At 44.9% G+C, this 20,652-nt stretch overlaps 1 protein-coding gene across 1 annotated transcript in view; it reads right to left on the reverse strand.

Moving 5' to 3' along the window:
* CDH23 (cadherin related 23) overlaps positions 1-20,652 on the reverse strand; it is a 620,897-nt gene that overhangs the window by 21,490 nt on the left and 578,755 nt on the right. The window contains exons 41-49 of the mRNA XM_069071099.1: positions 18,845-18,978; positions 17,524-17,733; positions 16,589-16,696; positions 13,849-13,951; positions 11,690-11,815; positions 8,962-9,165; positions 8,136-8,594; positions 5,804-5,920; positions 1,291-1,515 (exon numbers count right to left, since the gene is read on the reverse strand). Coding sequence (XP_068927200.1) covers positions 1,291-1,515; positions 5,804-5,920; positions 8,136-8,594; positions 8,962-9,165; positions 11,690-11,815; positions 13,849-13,951; positions 16,589-16,696; positions 17,524-17,733; positions 18,845-18,978 — 1,686 coding nt within the window. The remainder of the gene's footprint in view (positions 1-1,290; positions 1,516-5,803; positions 5,921-8,135; positions 8,595-8,961; positions 9,166-11,689; positions 11,816-13,848; positions 13,952-16,588; positions 16,697-17,523; positions 17,734-18,844; positions 18,979-20,652) is intronic.

Raw genomic sequence — 20,652 nt, forward strand, 5'->3', positions numbered from 1 at the left:
TCCTTCCTTCCTTCCTTCCTTCCTTCCTTCCTTCCTTCCCTCCCTCCTTCTTTCCTTCCACTTAATTAATTTTTAGTTTTCAACATTCACTTCCATAAGATTTTGAGTTCTAAATTTTCTCCCCCTCCCTCCTCTGCCCTGCCCAAGATGGTGTGCAATCTGATACAGGCTCTCTCTCTCTCTCCCTCCCTCTCTCTCTCTCTCTCTCTCTCTCTCTCTCTCTCTATATATATATATATATATATATATATATATATGTATATATTCATATTAAACATATTTTCACTTTAGTCTTGTAAAGAATTATAACCAATAGAAGAAATCACGAGAAAGAAGAACCAAGAACAAAAAAAAGAGAACAAATAGTCTGCTTTGATCAGCGTTCAGCCTCTAAAGTTATTTCTCTGAATGTGGGTGGCATTTCCCACTGTGAGTCTTTTGGAGTTGTCTTAGATTCTTGCATTGCTGAGAAGAGCTAAGTCTATCATAGTTGACCATTGTACAACATTGCTGTTACTGTGTGCAATGTTCTCATGGTTCCACTTGCTTCACTCGGCATCAGTTCATACAAATCTTTACAGGTTTTTTTTTTCCTGAGTCTGTCTGCTCATCATTTCTTATAGCACAATAGTATTCCATTATATTCATATACCACAACTTACTTAGCCATTCCCCAATTGATGGGCATCCCCTCAAGTTCCAGTTCTTGGTCAACACAAAAAGAGCTGCTATAAATATTTTTGCACATGTGTGTCTTTCCCCCATTTTTGTGATCTCTTTGGGATGCAACTCTAGAAGTGGTATTTCTGGGTCAAAGGGTATGCACATTTTTTTTTTAGCCCTTTGGGCATAGTTCCAAATCTCTCCAGAATGGTTGGATCAGTTTTCAACTCTTCCAACATTGAATTATTGTTCCAATTTTCTTATATTTTCTCCAGCATTTATAATTTTCCTAGTTTGTCATGTTATCCAATCTGATAGGTGTGATGTGGTACCTAAGAGTTGCTTTGATTTGCATTTCTCTAATCAATAATGATTGAGAGCATTTTTTCATACGACTACAGATAGTTTTAATTTCTCAATCATCATTTCATCAGTGCGCTAAGGAATGGATGGGAGCATTACCACCTTGAAGTTTGTCCCAAACACAAAATAATAAGGAAGGAAAGTGGGGTGTAAGTCTGGAGAAGTGGAAATATCCCGCCAATCCCCATCTCCCCAAGTGTAGAGAAGAGGCCTCTATTCTCCCTCCAACAGAGCACCATGGTATAGTATGGGTGTCCAGCCTACCTGCTGAAGAGTCTTCCAATTGGACGTACCCCGGGGGCACCAAGTTGAGTAGGGTGTAGGTGATCTGCCCATTGACCCCTTTGTCTGGATCATAGGCTGACACAGCAATGAGTGTGGTGCCTGGTGTCGCTCCTTCCAGGATCCGCTCTGTGTAGTAGGTGATCCCAAAGGGCCGGAATTGGGGTGTGTTGTCATTGACATCCAGAATATTGACTGTCAGCTTGGCTGGGAGGGGGAGACAGAGGAGAGAAGCAGTGACCAGGGGTGTAGAAGGATAAAGACAGCGGGGTAGGAAGAAGCAATTTCAGTGGAGGGAGGCTTTCTTCTTGCTGCATCAGGTCCCTTCCTTGCATTCTTGTGTTGATGGTGCTGCTCAGCTGGTTAGGGAGGAAGGCCTGGGTTAGAGACTGCTACTTTAGGATACCTAGGGAAAAAAAGATCTCCTGGGGCACAGGAGAGTTAAATTGAAAGGTCAGATCTGAGTAGGTACTCCAGAGTTAGCCTTAATATCCATTTCTCCAGGAGTCTGCAGGAATTCCATGTAGAGAGATGATTGTTAAGAAATCAATGTAAACCAAGGCATACTCTCAGAAAGTCCCCAGGCTGCCACCTTGTCCTGTCTTGGCTCCCTAGCCTCAGTTCTCAGCTGGTCCAACTTTTCTCCAATTTCTCCACCTTGTCCCAAATGCCCTACACGTGTCTCCACCAACAAAAGGTTCCCCATTTATGGCTTACAAAGTGCTTTCTTTGCCACCATCTTCTGAAGAAGGTAATGCATATTTTAAATATGAGGAAAAAGGCACAGTGACTTGCCCAAGAAAACACAACTGGGTCTATAGTGGCCCACATATTGACCACTCCCCCTCCCAAGTCTGCCTTGTAGAAAACCTGAGTGCAGCCCTTACAGTATTATTGTTTCAATGTGTATATATACATACATAAATGTTTATTTGTACATGTATAAAACATGCATGTGCATAATATATAGGTAATATAGTATATATGTGTATAAAAATATTTTCCCTTTCAAAAGGATGCTATTCTAGGGGTGCTGATGGGGCATGTTGGTAAATGTTTGACAACTGCCATCTAAAAAAAGTACAAAAGCCACACATTTTGGTTGACTCTGCACTATCAATATTTTTCTTCACCATTTTAAAAGTCAAGACAACCCACAAAACAATATAGCAAAGAAGCTGTGATTTGTGGTGTTTGACAATTTCTGAGGTGCAAATACTAAATGCTCACACTAAAAATGAAAGAATTTTAATCTGCTTTAAAATTCCCTCCCCCTTTAGCTCTTGAGAGCTTGTTTCCAAGGGACTCCGCCCTGGGAGTAATTTATATTTCAGGATAGCTTATGTTTGGACCAATTCAGGAAATGTTAGGGGATGGGACTTTAACTCAGGTCCACTCCAAATATGCTGCTATTTCCAGTGTGTTAACATAAAAAGGGATGGACTAGCAATAAGGAAGACTGGAGTTCAAATCCTGCCTCAGAGTCTTACAAACTTGTCAGGTCCTGAACAGATCACTTAACCTCTCCAGCACTTTTGCATTGAAGCCGCTCCTCCCAAGTCACCAGCAAATTACTGAACTTTATGCTCCACCTCCTCCCCACTCCAAGATGATTCTGCTCTCAAGCCTCCAGTGGATTCTGTATTCCCTTTCCCCCTAGACAATACATCAAAATAGTCTGTCAACATTCTTCTTCCAGAAAAAAGGCAACAATCTGTAGAAGAGTCAGATCACACTCAATGAGTTTAAGTGTGGGAATGGCCAATCTGATTAAGAGATAGGGGTGTGGGCGGCCAGGTGGCTCAGCGAGTAAGAGCACCGGCTCCAGTGTCGGGATGACCTGGATCAAATCCGGGCTCAGATACTCAGCACCACACCCAGAAATAACTGGCCGTGTAACCTTGAGCAAGTTACTTAACCCCAATTGCTTAAAAAAAAAAGAGAGATAGCGGTGACTCTAACCAACTCTAGGATTAGTGAAAGGTCAGGAATTACCAATACTACTCTTTATTTAAAGATATGTTGTCAGAGTTTCAAATATTCAGTGTGGGTAGATCTTTCTGTGAATGAGAAAGGCAATTTCTAGCATCACCACCAAAGCTAAGTACTGTCCTTGAAGGAGGTGATAACAGGCAGCCTTTGGCTGATCACTAGAAGGTGTTAAAAATGGAAATGAGCCCAGATGGAGGCCTCCAGCCAAACCACTAGGAAAGATGCTAATATTTCTTTTTAATATCATGAAGTTCAGGGCCTTGGATTTCTTGGTTGCCTTAGCGATCAGATCTCTGCTGGTTTGGGGCTAGGGAGATCTCCAGGGAGTGAGTGCAATCTTAGGTCTCCTAATTCTCAGTCCAGTGAAGGGATTTCAGTTCTGGGCAGGGGGTTGGATTGTATGACCTTGATGTTCCTTTCTAATGATATGATTCTGTGATTGGAGAATAAAATATTCTCCAGATATATGGGACTTAGAGAAGTCCTCTTACCCCTGTTTCCAAACAAAATGACTTTAAAACATCGCAGAAACAATAGGCATCTTTTATACTATTCCTCCAACCCTCCAGGGGAAGGACACTGTATCCCTCTCCTTAGCATCCCATTTCAGTAGCTAACTAGGACTCTGTCTAATCTGACTTTGTCCTCCTGCCTCAAGAACACAAGGCTCTACTAATACCTCTTATTTTTGAGAATCATTGTTCCTGGAAGGGTCATAGGGAACATCCCAGAAGATCCTACCTACTCCAATGCTTTGGCTGAATCTAAGCCGGAGATACTGAAGGAAGAGAAGGCACCTGCACCTCCTTTCTCAAAAGGTGAATCTGACTAATTTCTTTACATGGATGTTTCCCTGGATTTTTCTTTCTAAATAGCTTCTCTGGCTGTTGTTGTGGTGGTTCAATTGTTTCAGTCATGTCCAACTTTTTGTGATGCCATTTGGGGACTTCTTGGCAAAGATACTGGAGGGGTTTACCATTTCCTTCTCCAATTCATTTTACAGATAAGGAAACTGAGACAAAAACAGACTTTTCCAGGGCCACATGGCTAATAAATGTCTGAGACTGGATTTGAACTCAGGTCTTCCTGATTTCAGGCATAGCACTCTATCCACTGAGCCAGCAAGCTGCCCCAGTAGCTTCAACCCATTCTTTCTAGTTACACATGTTCATCTTGCATTAGGCCACTGCTCCTCAGTCTTCTCTTCTAGACTCGAATAATCCCAGCAGTAAAAAAGCAAGGGACTTCAAGACCCAGGCTTGAAATACACACATAAGAGTTGTAACCTTGAGCAACTTATTTAAACTCCCAGAGTCTCAGCTTTCTTACCTGTAAAAGGGGGATAAGAATACACTACCTACTTCACAGGGTTCTTGGGGGTAGGGGGAAGAAGCACTCTTCAAGTCTTAAATGCTGCAGAGAGATTTGCTATGCTTCATACTGTTATACATCCGTGGGTCTGGGAGCTCACTGGTGAATTGTCTTCTCCAGGTTCAGATTGTAGTCCATGCACATTTTCCTTTCTCATGGACTTTTATCTATGCCGTTCCATAAATCCTCCATAGGAGAGCTATCCAGGGTGCTGAAGGCCTTTGGTCTGAGTCTTTATATAGTCTGAGATTGTTTAGCATGATCTTTATCTCTTGTTCCCTATAAGCCTACCTTCTTTCCCAGTCATATATTATTCTTATCTTTCTGATGTCCCTCATTATATTAATTTTTGTAAAATTATCCAGACTTTGATACATGTATCAACTACCTTCTTCCTCTGCCCCTTCACCCCTTGGTGAGCACCTCCTAGAACTTCCATTTCTCCAGATTTTGACACCATTCCATTCTCCTCTTTTAGTGTCCCTTTTCTGAGTTGTCTTCTCCCATTAGAATGTCAGCTCCCTGAAGGCAGGGATTGCTTTTTTTTTTTTTTTTTTTGCTTATATTTGTATCCCCACTGCTTAGCACAGTGCCTGGCACATAGCAAAGGTTTCATAAATACTAGTTGACTCAACTCTAATTTTTAGGAATGTAAAGAGAACACAAGGAATCCCTTTAGTACATTGAGTGGATACTTTTGGGTCAAATTCATTGGAAGACATGAATGAGAGTGTTAAAATGGTCAGGCATGGATGAACTGCATTTTACATTGTTGGAAGGAATACCTAGATTGATGATGTCACATCCATTGGAATAGGAGTTCTTAACCTTTTTTTTGTGTCCTGGACCCCTTTGGCAGTGTCTGGCAAAGCCTACAAGCCCTTTCTCAGAATAATGTTTTTAATAATGCATGAAATAAAATACACAGCATTACCAAGGAAACCAATTATATTAACATACAGTTGTCAAGATAGTTTTTAACAAGTTCACAGACCCCAGATTAAGAACTCCTGTGATTAATATATAGGCTCTCATAAACATGTGGATTATGTCAAGTTTGTCCTAAAGTCCTTGTAGACATCTAAACTATTGGACCAAGCAGGTAGGGACCTTACAGAGATGGCTTGCTTACCGTTGGGCACACTCACGGCATTTTCAGGCAGGTCACTGGCATTATCAATCACAGAAATGGTGACTTCATAGGTGGCAACCAATTCTCGATTCAAGGGTGATTTCACCATCACAGAACCTGCCAAGCCAGATCAGTCCTATCATTAGTCTCATTGGGAGTTCCCCAGCAGTCCCTGCCTTAATAATAAACTCTCTTATTCTCCCAATTCTTCCTAGCCCCTCCCTCTCCACTTCTATTCCCCAGAGAGCAAGGAAGAGAGAGAGGATATAGATGCTGAGAAATCATTTCTTGTCCTACAGACTTGTCTGGCCTTGTCTGGCTTAGAGTGCATGGGCCATCTGGGACCATTCAAGGTTCAGCACAACATACAGACCTCTTGCTATTGGCCAGGGAAACCTTGGACAAATCCCCCTGGGTCAGAACCTTCTCCCTGCCCAATATTAATATTAATAATTAATAACTGGCAGAACCAGATTACAATATTAAAATGGATATTAAGAGCAACTCTAAATGGGAAAGGAAGTCCCAGGATGTGGACAACCTGGGGAGTGTTTGTAGCAAGAGAGTGAGGTAATGTTCCCCTTTGTCTTTGTGTGCGTGTGTGTGTGTGTGTGTGTGTGTGTGTGCATGCTCAAGCAATATGGGATATGTACACACATATTTATATTTCTATATATATATATTTATATTTATATATATATATATATATATATATATATATATATATGCCTCAAATCTTTTTTAGAAGCCATGTCTTTCCCTTCTATTGGCTGTCTCCCAGAGACACTGCCCAGTCAACAGAGGGTTTCTTCACTCCTCAAATGTGAATGTCACTCACAGGAGGGGTCATTTGTATTCCCCATGCCCAAGTGGAGGAGCTGGAAGGGCCATTCTTCCCCCAGCTGTGAAGTGGTAATCTCTAATGACCACCCCCAATCCTGGTATGAAGCTGTTTGCCTTCCTCATCGTGTCTCTTCTAAATCTTCTCCTTGGGATTCCTTAGGTCTATCCAGCAGGCCCCCAGTCCTCAAAAGTCCCCCAGACCAATGTGGGCTGTCACTTACCCCAGCAGTAGCCTCCTCCTCCTTTTTCTCCTCCTCTAATTCCCCCTTCCCAAGCCTGGGGAGTGGGGAAAGGGGAGGGGATGGCTGGATTCAGTCTGCAAAGGCCAATCTACCACCTTGGCTGATGACGGCCCCAGTGGGCAGCCTCACAGGATGGGGAAGATGAAGAGTGATGCAGTGGATATGAAGAGAGACAGTGGTATGAAGCAGACAAGAGATGAGATGAGAAGTGATAGAGAAATAGAAAGCTCAAACCTGTGGGCCTGCCAGCCATGAGAAAGAGAGAAAAGGATTAAAACCAGTTAGTTCAAGGTATAGAAGAAATAACCAAAGGTGGGGGACACAGGGAGAGAGACCCCAGAGCAATTAGGGCAGAGTAGAAGAGAGAAGAAAGAGGCAAATGACAAAAGGAAAGGAGAGGAGAAAAAACAGAGGAAAGATAAAATGAGAGGATAAGAAAGGGGACAAGAATAGGAGATGAAATCCAAAGAAAGAGGCAATATGAGGGTGGGGAAGGAAGAGATGGATTTAGTTGTGAGAAGAGACAGAAACAGGGAGATCATACTAAAGTAAGAGGGAGAGAAAGACATGAAGACAGAGAAGAAAAGACAGAAAGAGAGGAAGAAGAGAATGGAAGGAGGAAAGGAGAATTAACAATCAATGGAGCTAGAAATGGGAAGAAAAGTTAGAGTGAAGGGGAAAAGGAAGAAGAGAAAAAAGGGGGGATAGATCAATGTTAGTAAAGAAAATAACAATAATATTATTAGCTCTTGGGCAGGGGAACTGGATTCTTAATTTCATGCATATAAGGAACTTCTGGAATGAAAACTCCCTTCACCAATATAGATCAACAACTTGGCTGTACCTTATAGTCTTGGAGAGCTTCCTGAGGGCAATACAAGGTTAATTGACCTACTCCAGGCCACAGACAATATGTGCCAGAAAGAGCTTACCATTTAAAGAGTATTTTCCATAGAATGACTCTGTAAGGTAACAGTGAAAGTATTTTTAGCCCCATTTTACAGATGAGGAAATGGACACTGAAAGTTAACTGCCCATGATAAGTGGTAGAGAAGGGATCCAAACTCAGGTCTTTTTACTATGAATCTGCACTCTTTGCTTTATTACAAGAAGAGAGCATGTATAGGGGAAGAGGGGACAAGGGGGGAAAGACAGAGAGCAAAGGGAGGAGAGGAGGACCAGAGGAAGGAGGAGAGAAGATCCAACTCTGAGAAGGAGGAGGAAAAAGGAGAGCAAGGCTCTTATACCTGTGTTGATATTCACAGCAAAGACCTCTTCCTGGTTGGGCACCAGGCGGTCAGTGTCATCCTTGGCTACTATGTCAATAATCAAATATTCCAGTTCTGGACTCAGGTCACGGTCAATGGCAGTGACATTGGCAATGATGGTGCCTGGATCAACCGATTCAAGCACACTCACAGTCTGGATGGGATTGAGGAATTCAGGTCGGGAGTCATTGATGTCATCGATAAGGATGGTGATGATGGCGGTGCCTGAGAGGGGCACAGTGCCCCGGTCCGCTGCCACCACCACCAGCCTATAGGACTCTTGTTCCTCTCTGTCAATGGTGATGTTGCCAACCCGGATGACACCTGTGATGGGATGGATCACGAAGCGGTCTTGGGCCCCTGCCTGAATTCGGTAGACCAGCTCCCCATTGAGGTCACTATCTTCGTCTGTGGCTGTGACTTGAAGGACGGAAAAGCCTTTGGGTGCAAAGAGGGGAAAACAGGGTCTTATGTTAACCTCTGGGTAGCAATTCATAGGCTTGGCATTTATTTTATGCCCTTGGTTTTGGCCCTTCCAGATCACTTAAAACTCCAGCCTCATCTTTTGCTGGCTAGCCCATCCTAGATTTTTCTTCCTTGAGGACAGAGAGTGTCTTTGTGTCTTTCTTTATACCCCCAGCTCTTAGCACACTGCTTGGCACATAGTAGGCACTTCTTGGCTAACTGATTATACCACCCCTAGGAGACTAATGGGTCTGACCCACAAGGGCCAAACACCCACCTTCTATGACACTATTATCCTGGGACACTTGTGACCCTGTGTGTTCCCAAGGATCTCTCTCACCTGCAGGGCAGTTCTCCAGTAGGTGTACAGTTAGGGTTGAAGGGCTGAATGTAGGTCGGTTGTCATTGTCATCCAGGATGGTGATGATAAGCTCAGCAGTGCCATTAAGGAGTCCAATATCTTCAGCCAGCAACAGCAGCTCCAGGATTGGTGGGAAGAAGGCCTCTCGGTCAATCACAACCCCTTGCTCCACCACCACCACACCTAAGATGAAACAGCGAGACAGGTAGCCATGAGAGCAAGGAGAAGGACAGAAGGACAGGAAGGAGGGGAGAGAAAGAGAGAGAGAGACAGAGAGAAAGAGAGAGAGACAGAGAGACAGAGAGAGAGAGACAGAGAGAGAGACAGAGAGAGACAGAGACAGAGAGAGAGAGAGATAGAGAGACAGAGAGAAAGAGAGAGAGACAGAGAAGACAGAGAGAGAGAGACAGAAAGATAGACAGACAGATAGACAGACACACATAGAGACAGAGAAAGTGAGAGAAACAGAGGGAATGAGGTATAGAAAGGGAATGTAGGGTTAGAGGAAAGAGATACAAGAGAGTAAGCAAGGGTGGAAATGGATAAAATTGGGGAAAAACAAGGAATAAAGATGGGGGAAAGCAGGCAGAGAAAAGCAAGAGAAAATAGAGATGAAAGAAAGGATGAAAATGGGGAAAAGATAAAAATTAGAGAGACAGCTAGTATTTATATGGCACTTTAAGGTTTGCAGAGATCTTTACAAATATTATCACATTTCATCCTCACTATTATCCCCTTTTTAGAGATGAGAAAATTGAGACAGACAGAGACTGGATTGCTTAGGGCTTCACAGACAGTAAGTGTCTGAGTCTGGGTTTGAGCTCAGGTCTTCCTGAGTACAGGTCCAGTATTCTATCCACTGTACTACCTGCGTGGCTCAGAAAAGAAGGAAGAAAAGAGAAAGGAGAAAATCAATTCTCTCCAAAAATTGCTATTTCTTTTCCCAGCCTTCCAGTTGCTGGTCTTTTCCCACAACCCCTAATGAAATATTTGAGTGTTGCCTGTGTTATAGGAGTGAAGTTAGGACTGATTAGAAACTAGGCTGGAACTGGTCTAAAGAGAGAGGGACTCAGATATTTTGTTTTCAGCCTCCTAAAGAGGATAAAAGGTGTGATCCTATCTCCTAAAGGCTGATAGTCTTGACAGAGGAAAGCTCTCAGTTTTGGCATTATCTGCGTCTGTTTCCGTGACCCAAGGGAGGAAGGCAGTTTTCTCTGTATCTCTGCAGACTGTCAGAATGTTCTTCCAAGTGGATAGTAAAGGCCTAGGGGGTCAATATGGGCCAGTAACTGGGCGAGTTTTTGAAACTCCCCAGACCTTAGGCTTCAAACTTAAGCTTCTTCTTTCCCAAACATGGAGGTTTCACAGTCAACTGCCAAACAGGAATAGTGAGGAACGGCTTGACACATCCATCCTTCAAGCTTTAGGGCCCTGACATAATGTCTGCTTGTGGGTTTAGTATTAGGGTGTGTGTGAGAGCATACAGTAAAGGTCTCCTTCAAAAGCCACCCAGTCTTTTCAGTTTGGGGACCCTATGGACAGAAATGCTAAGAGGAGTCCTGAAGACCTAGAGGCAAGAGAAAGGTAATGGAAAGCCACTTCCCCTCCATAATCAGATAGCCAGATGAAGCACCTATTTTAGGGAGAGAAGGAGGCTATGTATGAAAAACCCAGGAGCTCCAGAATTGCAGTATAGCTGGTATCACTTTCACTTAACAAACAAACAAACAAACCCAGCAGAAGAGGGAAACTCTTCTGGTGACCTGTTGATTGAACCCTACCCCTTGAAATGGGCTCTTTGGCAAAATTCCTCTGTCTTTGGTAGGCATTTCATTTGTTCCTAACCACAGATAAAAGCCAGGGAGTTCCTCTACCAGTGAATGTGCCAGGAAATGACTTCTTCCTGAGCTGTAGTGAGCTTGGAGGTCTCTTTGGGTAGCTGCGCTGCCACATTTGACCCTGAGGTTATTGTTCCACCCAGTGTTTAAGCACAGCAGCATGGAGGAGTAAAAGTGACAACTGTGGCTAGAGTTTGCAAATTGTTTTGCAAATATTATTTTGTCTTGTCTTAACTCTGTGAGGTGGGTGCTGTTATCATCCCCATTTTAGGGATGAGGAAACTGAGAGAGGATTATACTGGCTGGATTTGAGCTCAGGTCTTTTCCTGATCGGGTTCAATATTTGTAAAGTGCTTAGCACGAGGTTTGGCGCATAGTAGGAATTATAGAAATGCTTTTTGTTTTTGTTATCCACTTAGCTGCCTCAGAATGGCAAGAGGATGTTGTCCAGAGTCAGAAAACCTGGGTTCTATTCCTGATTCAGACACTTACTAGCTGTGTAACCTTGGGCAAATCATTTAACTTCTCAGAGATTCACCTTCCTCATCTGTATAATGGGAGAAGGACACCATCTCTCTCACAGTCATTGGGAGTATTTTCACTATGGTTTCTTCTCTGAAGGGTCCCATAACTGTGTGCTTATCTCTTGGTAAGGGGAAGGACTCTGGGGGTCAGCCAGAGCTTCTCAGACCACAAAGGATGTGAGGAGGTGATGAAATCTGACTGTCAACCTGATGTGTGGACAGAGTCTCTGACGTTTCCCCAGCCAAGTTGTTGAGGATCCAGTCCTGGGGGAGTAAACATCTCTCCCAGCAAGGGACTTTATAAGGAACTGAAGGGTTTGGGAAATGGAGGTGTGGAGGCCTCACCAGTGGTGTTGTCAATGTCAAAGAGGTCACTCTGGGTCCCTAGGAGCTTGTAGATCACCACTGCATTCATGCCAAGGTCATCATCCAGGGCCAGGATAGGCCCATTCAGCACTGTGATGGGAGTCCCTGCGAGAGATAGACAAATACAGGCATCATCTCTGGGAAGGAGATGAGTCCCCACTGCCCCCTCCCTCCTCCCACTTCCAAGTGACCCATGGCTGACAATGGATGAGTGAGGTGGATGGGGTGAGGCCCCATGGGGGCAGGGGCTGAGACAAATGATGGAGCGGCGGCTGCGGTAGCCTTGGCAGACTGAACTCAGGTGGGGAGCAGCCTCAAAGCCCTGCTGGGGGAGAAAACAAACATAGCTGTGAGCAAGCCCACTGGGGGCTAAGGCCGAGCCCGGGACCTGAGGCCTGCCTTCCCAGCAGCCTTTGAAGCGCAGTCACCCTGGAGAGTCTATGGGCAGTTTACTGACTTCCCTCTGACATGCAGACGTCCACATGTGGCCAGGTGTGGGCACCCATATTCATTCATGAGCACATATAGGCATGAATTTGAACCCAAGCACAGCATCCCATGTTCACTCGTGTATGTGTCTGTGCTGGTACCTGCATGTGCATGTGTGTGCCTTTTTATATTGGTGCATACATCTATACACATCTACAAGTGTGTGTGTGCACATGCAAGTGTGGGCTATGCTTATGACCTCAGTGTCTATGCACATAAACACATGCATGGCTGTCTCTTGTATGTGTTCACCTGGGTTCACATGTTTGCGGGCACAGATCTGCAAGTATGTAAGAAACTGATCTCTAGGGAATGGATAAGAAAGGGCTGTCCTTTGGGACATTAGGCCCCTTCCCCAGATTCACTCCTGTCTTGCTAGGACTGTGGAAATAAGATGTACTGAAAGGTTCACTTGCACCATTCAAGGCCTCAGTGACCGGATGTGTGTGATTGGGCAATGACTGCCTCTGGTGGCTCACCTTTTCTAATCAAGTCACTGGGTCCACCTTGACTTTGAGTACCCCATATCCTGGTCTTATAAAGACCCTGCTACCCTTGCAACCTAGTCAAGGTTTGGTAACTCTCATACGGAAACAGAAGCCTGGCCTTGTTATTGTGGCCGGTAGTGGGGAGATTTCTGCCACCTGATATCTTCAGACTCTGGGAAGAAATTTGTTGGTAAGGGTAGGGAGGGGGCAGCCTGTGTGCTAGCAGTAAGGGAGGCAGGGTATGCCCTTTACAGCCTTCTATTGCTGGGGTGGAGGGGCAGAATGGAGGCAGGCAGAGAGGACCTCGGAAAGGTTCATCTTGCCTAGAAAACTCTTGGTGACTGATCTGAGACCGCCTCCTCTGCTCTCCAGGAGGGGAGCCTCTGCCTCATTCACAGCCTTTGTCAAATTCAGCTTCCCAGGGTCAGCATCTGGGGTTCCTTCCTTGAAGGAGGTGGACTTAGAAGGTTCCAAGGCATAGCCAACTCCTCTTTCCTTAAGTCACTAGAGGGGTCCCTTTGGCATTTCCTCCTCAATTGCCATGGTCCACCATTTTATCATTTCCCAAGTTAGTGTCTTATCTCCCCAACTAGGTTGTGCAGTTTTTAAAAGTAGGGCTCATGTCTTTGATTTCTCTGGAATTTTGCACCCCTTGCCCGCCACACTCAGTGGGAGATCCCCCAGTCCTTGAGTCCCGCTAGGTTAGGGCAAGTGCCTTTCTTTCCACTGCCATCATGTGGCTAGCACCCAGTCAATGTAAATTGCCTTAAGGCCGTGATAAGCTTCATGGAGGCCATGCCAACACCAGAGATGGAGCTGGTAACTTTTGCTCTGTGCTCTGGCTACCTTGACAAGGGTCCCTGTTCCCCTTCCAAAGGAAACATTCACAGTTCAATTTAATTATACAAGACAATCATTAAGGAACTACTATGTACTAGTCCAATGCTGAAGAGTAATGCCTGACCAAATGACCAGTCCTCATCTTCAAAAAACTTCTATTCTACATTGTCTAGTACAAGCCCAGGCCCAGATCAGGGGCTCAGGAAATAGCTTACCGAATTGACATTCTCTCCCCCTCCTTCCATATCCCCAACCTCCCATCACTGGAGGTCCTGGCACCCTGCCTGAGGGGTGCCCAGGGGGGGTCTCTTTTGCACACACCTGCAGGAGAATTCTCCATCACCTCTGCCTGGTAGGTGCTCTGGGTGAAGAGTGGGTGGTTGTCATTTTCATCTTCAAGTGAGACCACCAAGAGGTCAAAATCCTGTTGGGGGAGGGAGAAAAGGATGGAGGTGGGAGAGGGTAGGAGCAGGGGCCAGCACTCTCAAAGTAGGGTACTGTAGGCAAATGGCTGCAAAATATGAGGATGGGACACCAGATGGATGAACCAGAAGCAAGAAAAGGGAGGGGGTGGCGACTTCTAGAAAACAATGACATTTTTTCTTTCTCTGCCCTTTCTTATTTTCCAGTGATTTCTCATTTGGTGCTAACCCCCTGTGAAAGGGTATGATGGGTATTATTACCATTATTTCAGAACCTGGAGAAATTGGACCTCTGAAATCACAAGTAATTTTGTTATTGGGATGGCTTGCCAGGGCCCCAAAATCCATCTTGTTTAATTTGCTTTTTTCCTTCTGTGTCATATCCAGGACAACTCCCATCTGTTTATTTCTTTTTATTTCTTAAGTTTTATTGATATCTTTTGCATTTACATTAGTCATTTCTGGAAATTCCTCCCCACCCTCTTACCAAAACTGAACCCTCCCTTTAACTAAGAAAAACAGCTAAGTAAAAACATCCAACACTGTGACTCTGATGGAAAGAGTATCTATATATTGTTCTGCCTGCCTCTCTGCTGAAAGGAGGGCAGTATGTTTTCTTATCTGTTTACTTGATTTTTTAGTTATTCAGAATCCACCTTTCTTTTAGTGATGTTTTCATTTACATTTTGAAGTTATTGTGGATTTTGTTTCCTCTTTCTACCATTCATCTGCTCTGTCCCTAGACCAAAGTCCTCCCTTGGTGCCTTGTGGGGAGGTGACCCTGGGTTCTCCAAGGCTATGGGAACAGGGTACAAGGTCTGGTATATTCTACCAAGCTAGGAAGGTTTTGAGTATGGATTTATGAGGGGCAGAATGCCTGTGATCTAAAGACCAGCCTAGCTACAGTTGGAAGAAGCCAAGTTGGACAGATGCTGATGAATTCTTTGACCACAGTAGTTTCCAAACACCATCTACTAGGGCCCAGAGAGGTGGTGATCTGTGTGGTTGAGGAATTATACTCATTGATATGAGTAATCCACTAGGTTGTAAGGGTAAGGACTGTCTTTTGTTCTTTTTGTATCCCTAGCACTTAGCATGGTTCTTGGCACATAGCAGGCATTTAATAAATATTTATTTATTTATTACCCAATGAAATCACAGACCCTTGAAGAATTGAAGAAAAAGAAGCATCAGGACTTCTGTGGACACCAATCATGCCCTCACAAGTGCATTCATCTGCACAATTTGCCAGGGGACTAAAGTGGTATTTTCAGTTTCCTAGAGCACAAAGACAGCATGTGCTTGCCCTTGTGCCTACATGAAGCCTATAGCATTTCAAAGACTCACCAGGACAGTTGCAAGTGGCTTCATAATTATACAAAGTAAGACTTGGGCATCATGCACCAATACAACCGAGCATTTGAATACTTAAAATACTAGGGTGGCTAGGTGGCACAGTGAATAGAGCACTGGCCCTGGTGTCAGGAGGACCTGAGTTCAAATCTGGCCTCAGACACTTAACACATTAGCTGTGTGATCTTGGGCAAGTCACTTAACCCCAACTGTCCTGCCTTCCCTCTCCAAAAAGTTAAAAAAAGAATGAATACTTAAAATACTATTTGAATAGAGTTGAATTGAAGCCAAGAGTAGATAGATGAGTTGGGGAGTAGAGTGGGAGATTCTAGATGGTGAGGGGATTGGAGGAGACAAAGAATAGTAGAAGATAAGACTGGGGGAGTCATTGGCATGAGAACTCTCTTCCAACATAGCTTTGTTTTGCTTGGCCCTAAAGGGCAGAAACAGATTTTGACCCGATATAAGAAAACCCCCAAATCTATCTTCCTTATGAGAGCAATTTCTAAGTAGAATGGTCTGCCTTGGGAAGGAGTGGGTTCCTCCTCACCAGAGGTCTTTAAGTAGTAGCTGAATGACGACTCTCCAGTATGTTGAAGAGGTCTGTCTTATTCAAGCATGGGGTGGGACCAAACAGCTGTTGAGTTTCCTTCTAACTGAGAGTCTATGCTTTTGAAAGGGGATTGGGAACCAAGTTTTCTGATTCCTACACCACACTCCCCACTCCCCCACCATGGGCATCCCTAAGATATGTGTAAGAAGGAAGGATGAACAAATGGAAAGAAGAAAAAGAAAAGGTAGAGATCAAAGAAAGACAGAGGAGGCAGAACAGCACAAAGAAAGAGAGGGAGAGACTGAGAGTCTCAACATTTTCTCAAAGGGCTCAGAGATAATCTAATTTTAGGATAATGTCATACGGAGCTGGAGGGGACCTAAGATCTCTTCGAGACTAGCCCTTTCATTTTACAGATCAGCAAATAGACTCAGAGAAGGACGTGACCTCTTCTCTTTCCAGTATACCACACAGGGAAGGGGGGGGAGGGAAAGAAAGAGACTTCCTAAAGTGGTTCCCTTGACATAAGCTATTCTCCTTACTTTGATAACGGCAAAAGGAAGAACAATTCAATCTCATTAGTATTTGGGGATCCTTTCAGGACTGTGGAGAGCACCGAGGAAGTAGGAGCTGGGATGGTCACACATAAATAGAAGGAGGAGTCCTCCCACCTTCCTATCTCACCCTTTGTCCCCTTCTCCATCGCCATCCTATCCCTGTGGCTGACACTCACCCTTCTGGCAATGCGTGGGTTTTCTGGGTTGTCCTTCACAGAAACAGTCAATTTGTACTCAGGAATCCTTTCTCGGTCCAGGGGTCGGTTCACAGTGATTATCCCTGTCTGTGAAGGGAAGATGTGAAATGAATATGTGTGTGAGGTGATCTGGGGGACCCTCCCCACCTGAAAAATTCCCCCTCTTCTGAGACCCTCCACCCACTTGGCTCTGGAGATGGAGTTGGAGCTGCTGTAGGAGGCTTAGAGGATTATGGTTCATGGCCTCTGGGGGGCAGTGTTTCCCAGTCTTGGTTCATGTATGGCTATAAAGTTCTCCAAAGAAATTGGATTTTAATTTTTTATCATTTAACAAACCACTACAACAAAACAGGCCATGTAGTGCTTCCACTTCCCTTCTCTGAGGTAAAGGCTAAGTTTCCATAATAGAACAAGTAGCATTATGGTCTAAAACAGACCCACTGAAGTGGACAGATATACTAATAACAGACCAAGTTAGTGGTGCCCATGGAGCAAATCCCAGCATCAAGCAGGTCATAACCAAGTGGGGATCAGCCTTGATAGAGAGGCTAAGGTTGAGCGGGAAGGTGGAGGCAGGGAGCAGGGAGACGATGGTAACATTCAAACCAAAGTCCCCAAGACCATACATATTTCCACTTTCCATACATATTTTTTTCTTTATGGGTCTCAGTGTGGCCAAAGAAAAGTAGGCAAAGGAAAGGAGAATGGTTTCTGCCTTTTTGATATGATTAGGCATAATCTTGGAAGAGGTTCAATGAGCTCCCAAGATCAGTACACATCTCTGTTATGGTGGTGGTTGGCTTAGGACCAAGGGTGTATGTGTGTGTGTGTGTGTGTGTGTGTGTGTGTGTGTGTGTGTGTGGACTGCAAGAACCAGTGTCCAAAGAGAATCAAGAGGAGGAAAGGAGTCCCACCGTGGCATTGATGAAGAAGGCATTGTTTCTGTTGCCAGCAGTAATGTTGAAGGTGAGGAGGGCATTGGGGCCACTGTCAGCATCACTGGCCAGGATGTGGGCCACGAAGCTGGACACAGGGCTGTTCTCACTGATGGTGATGTTCATGGGCAGATTCAGCAACACTGGGTCATTGTCATTGATGTCTAACACTCGGATTCCCACCAGCATCTAGGACAAAGGATGGAGAAAAGGCAACAGTAAGAGTCCAGGCCAAAAGGAGAAGAAGGGGAAAAACTAAGTGAAGGAGCAATTCAATTCACCAAAATAAGCATTTACAAAGTGTTTGCTATGTGCTAGGCACTGGCCATACAAAGGCAAAAACAGAAGAGTCTCTGCCCTCAAGGAACTTACAGTCTATTGGAAAAAGTAAAGAAGGAAGAGGGAGAGGGTGAAGGGAAAGATGAGGACAAAAAAGAGGAGGAAGATGATAAAGAAGAAGAGGAAAGAAGGGGAAAGGGGAAGGAAGAGAAGAAAAAGCTCTGAGGAGGAAAATCAGTTTAGCAGAGACATGAAGGTCCAGACCTCACTACAGATGATGCTAGTTAGAACACTTAGGGCACAAGGGACAGTATCCCCTTTGCTGTGCTCTACTGTGTAAATTATATAATAGCAATCTGCGGATGCAGTGGTGGTGGTGGTAGTAGTAGTAGTAGTAGCAGTAGCAGTAGTAGTAGTAGTAGTAGTAGTAGTAGTAGTAGTAGTAGTAGTAGTAGTAGTTAACATTTATATAGCACTTTTAGGCTTGCAAAATGCCTTATAAATATAATCTTATTTTATCTTTACAATAACCCTAGGAGGTAAGTGTTATTATTATTCCCATTTTACAGATAAGGCAACTGAGGCAGGCAGAGAGTAAAGTCACAGGATCACACAGCTAGTAAGTCTCTGAGGCTGGATTTGAACTCTGGTTTTCCTGGCCCCAGGTCTAGTGCTCCACCCACTTGCAGGAGCAAGTCCTTATGGTTATTGGGCAAGTCTATGGTGGAGTTTAGGGTTCTGGCTCCTAGAATGCAGACAGCTGCCTTCTGGTCATCAGCATAGGGCAAACTGAAGCCCAGGGAAATTCAAACAGCAGAGAAGCTTGCCATCACTCTGGGGGCCAATGAGATTAGGTCTTAGAGTGAAAAAAGATGGCATCACCTTGAAAACTTTCTATGATCCTGTTGTAATTTTGAGTAGAAGGAAGTTGCCCACCAAGGGTCAGAGGTAGGGAAGAGGAGAAGGAAAGGGCAGCTGTAGGCCAGAAGATCCATCTGCCATTCATCACACACAAACTCACTGTGGAACTGAGTGGGGGGATTCCCCTGTCCCGAGCACAGATGGTGAGGTTGTAGAAAGCAATGTTTTCTCGGTCGAGCTCAACATCCTTCCGGACCCGCAGCTCTCCCTCCACAGGAGAGATCAGAAACTCACCTGGAGACCAAGACAGGAACCAGATTCAGCAGAAAACAAAGGACTGAGGAGTCTGAAAGGAGCTGAATGGAGCCCAGTCCTCTCCCCTCCCACCTTTCCCCTTCCTCAATGAAAATTCATTGTAGCTTGGTCTTGGAGAAGAGATAAGAGAATGTACCAGCCCTCCCTTCTTTGCAAAGGTGGAGGCCTATGGGTCTGAGATTCAGTAAACACTGTCATTCTCCAGTTGATGTGTTGGTTAGTTTTTTTGCCATATTTCTTCTCACCTCCCCCTTCTTTCTTTTTCTTTTAAAAAAGTTCTTCGATATATGAGAGCATTTGTTGATCTGGGGAAGTCTGGGGAAGTTCTTATCACCTTTGGAACTAAAGGTGGTAAGAAAACAAAAAATATCAATACAGATTTTACAAGAGAAAAAAACAATCTCATTGGATGAGAAGCCTAGCCAGGGTCTAAGGCTTGGACCTCTCTGCTCTTCCTTCCTGAAATGTATTTTAGATTTGAAGAAGGATATGCAAAATCTGGGGTGGGGGATAAATGTCTTGAAATGTCAAGGGCCTGGGGGAAGGGGGAGGAGTGTAAGAAGAGAGTGATGGAGAGAAGGGATTGCGGGAGACCCAGAGTCTGTTCCCTGTCCAATCCCTGGCATGCTGTCTGATATCAGACAAATCACTTTTTCTCTTTGGGTCTTGGTTAGACCACCTGTAAAATGGGGAGAATGAGCCTTTCCTTCATACTTCAATGCCCAGCCCTTCCCCACTAATGCCTCCACTACCCTGGTGTGGTACTGCAGGCCAGGGTTTGCTCTTGGTCAAATGGTGAAGCTTGCAAAATGTGTCTCCTTTGTTCATGCCCTTCCTCTATTCTTCCCTCCAGGCACCTAGATGTCATGGTCTTATCATTTGCAGTCACACTGTGGTCACCCATGGCTTGTGCTCTAGGGTGGATCGTGGACCTCCTCTCTGCCCTTGTGGAGACTCCAGACCACCCACCATGTCGATGTTCTGGGCGATACAAGGCTTGGTGATATGGGCATTGCAACAGAAGGCAGCACCAGTAGAGAGAGAGAGCATCTCTTGGGTACCCCAAGCCCACACACTTGCTTACATCAAGTTCCCCTCCCCAGTTATCTAGCCACTCTTTCCTTTGCTTCTGGAACCCCTCGCCAACCTCCTCTCTCGTCTCTGCACAGGCTTACTCCTCCTACACCCCTCTTCCATTCTCTCTCCTCTCCTCTCCTCTCCTCTCCTCTCCTCTCCTCTTCTCCCCTCTCCTCCCGCAGACCTTCCTCCTCATCCTCTCCTCCCTTCTCCTCCTCCCCTTCCCCCCCCCTCCCCCTCCCCTCCCCTCTTCCCTCCTCTCCTTCCCTCTTCTGTCCCTTCCAAATGCAGCACACTTTCCTCAACATCACAGGTCTGAGGTTATGCATTCTTACTTAGTCCCAAACCCACAGAATAATAGAATCTTTGAGTTGCAGGGGACCCTAGAAACATCAATCTAGTCTAGCCCCTTCTGGCATATCTATGGTCTGTGAAGTTCTTTATGAATTCATCAGAGCGACACAACCCCAGACTGGCTTGTCCAGTGGCACACAGCGAATCAGTCTCTGAGGCAGGATTTGCACTTAGGTCTTCCTGCCTCTGCCCCGCCCTCCATTTGCACCACTCAGATGAGGC

The sequence above is a fragment of the Petaurus breviceps genome, unplaced genomic scaffold, assembly GCF_028583685.1.
Source record: "Petaurus breviceps papuanus isolate PSGF00001 unplaced genomic scaffold, PetGlider_PUasm1.0 90825, whole genome shotgun sequence".
Lineage (NCBI taxonomy): Eukaryota > Metazoa > Chordata > Mammalia > Diprotodontia > Petauridae > Petaurus > Petaurus breviceps.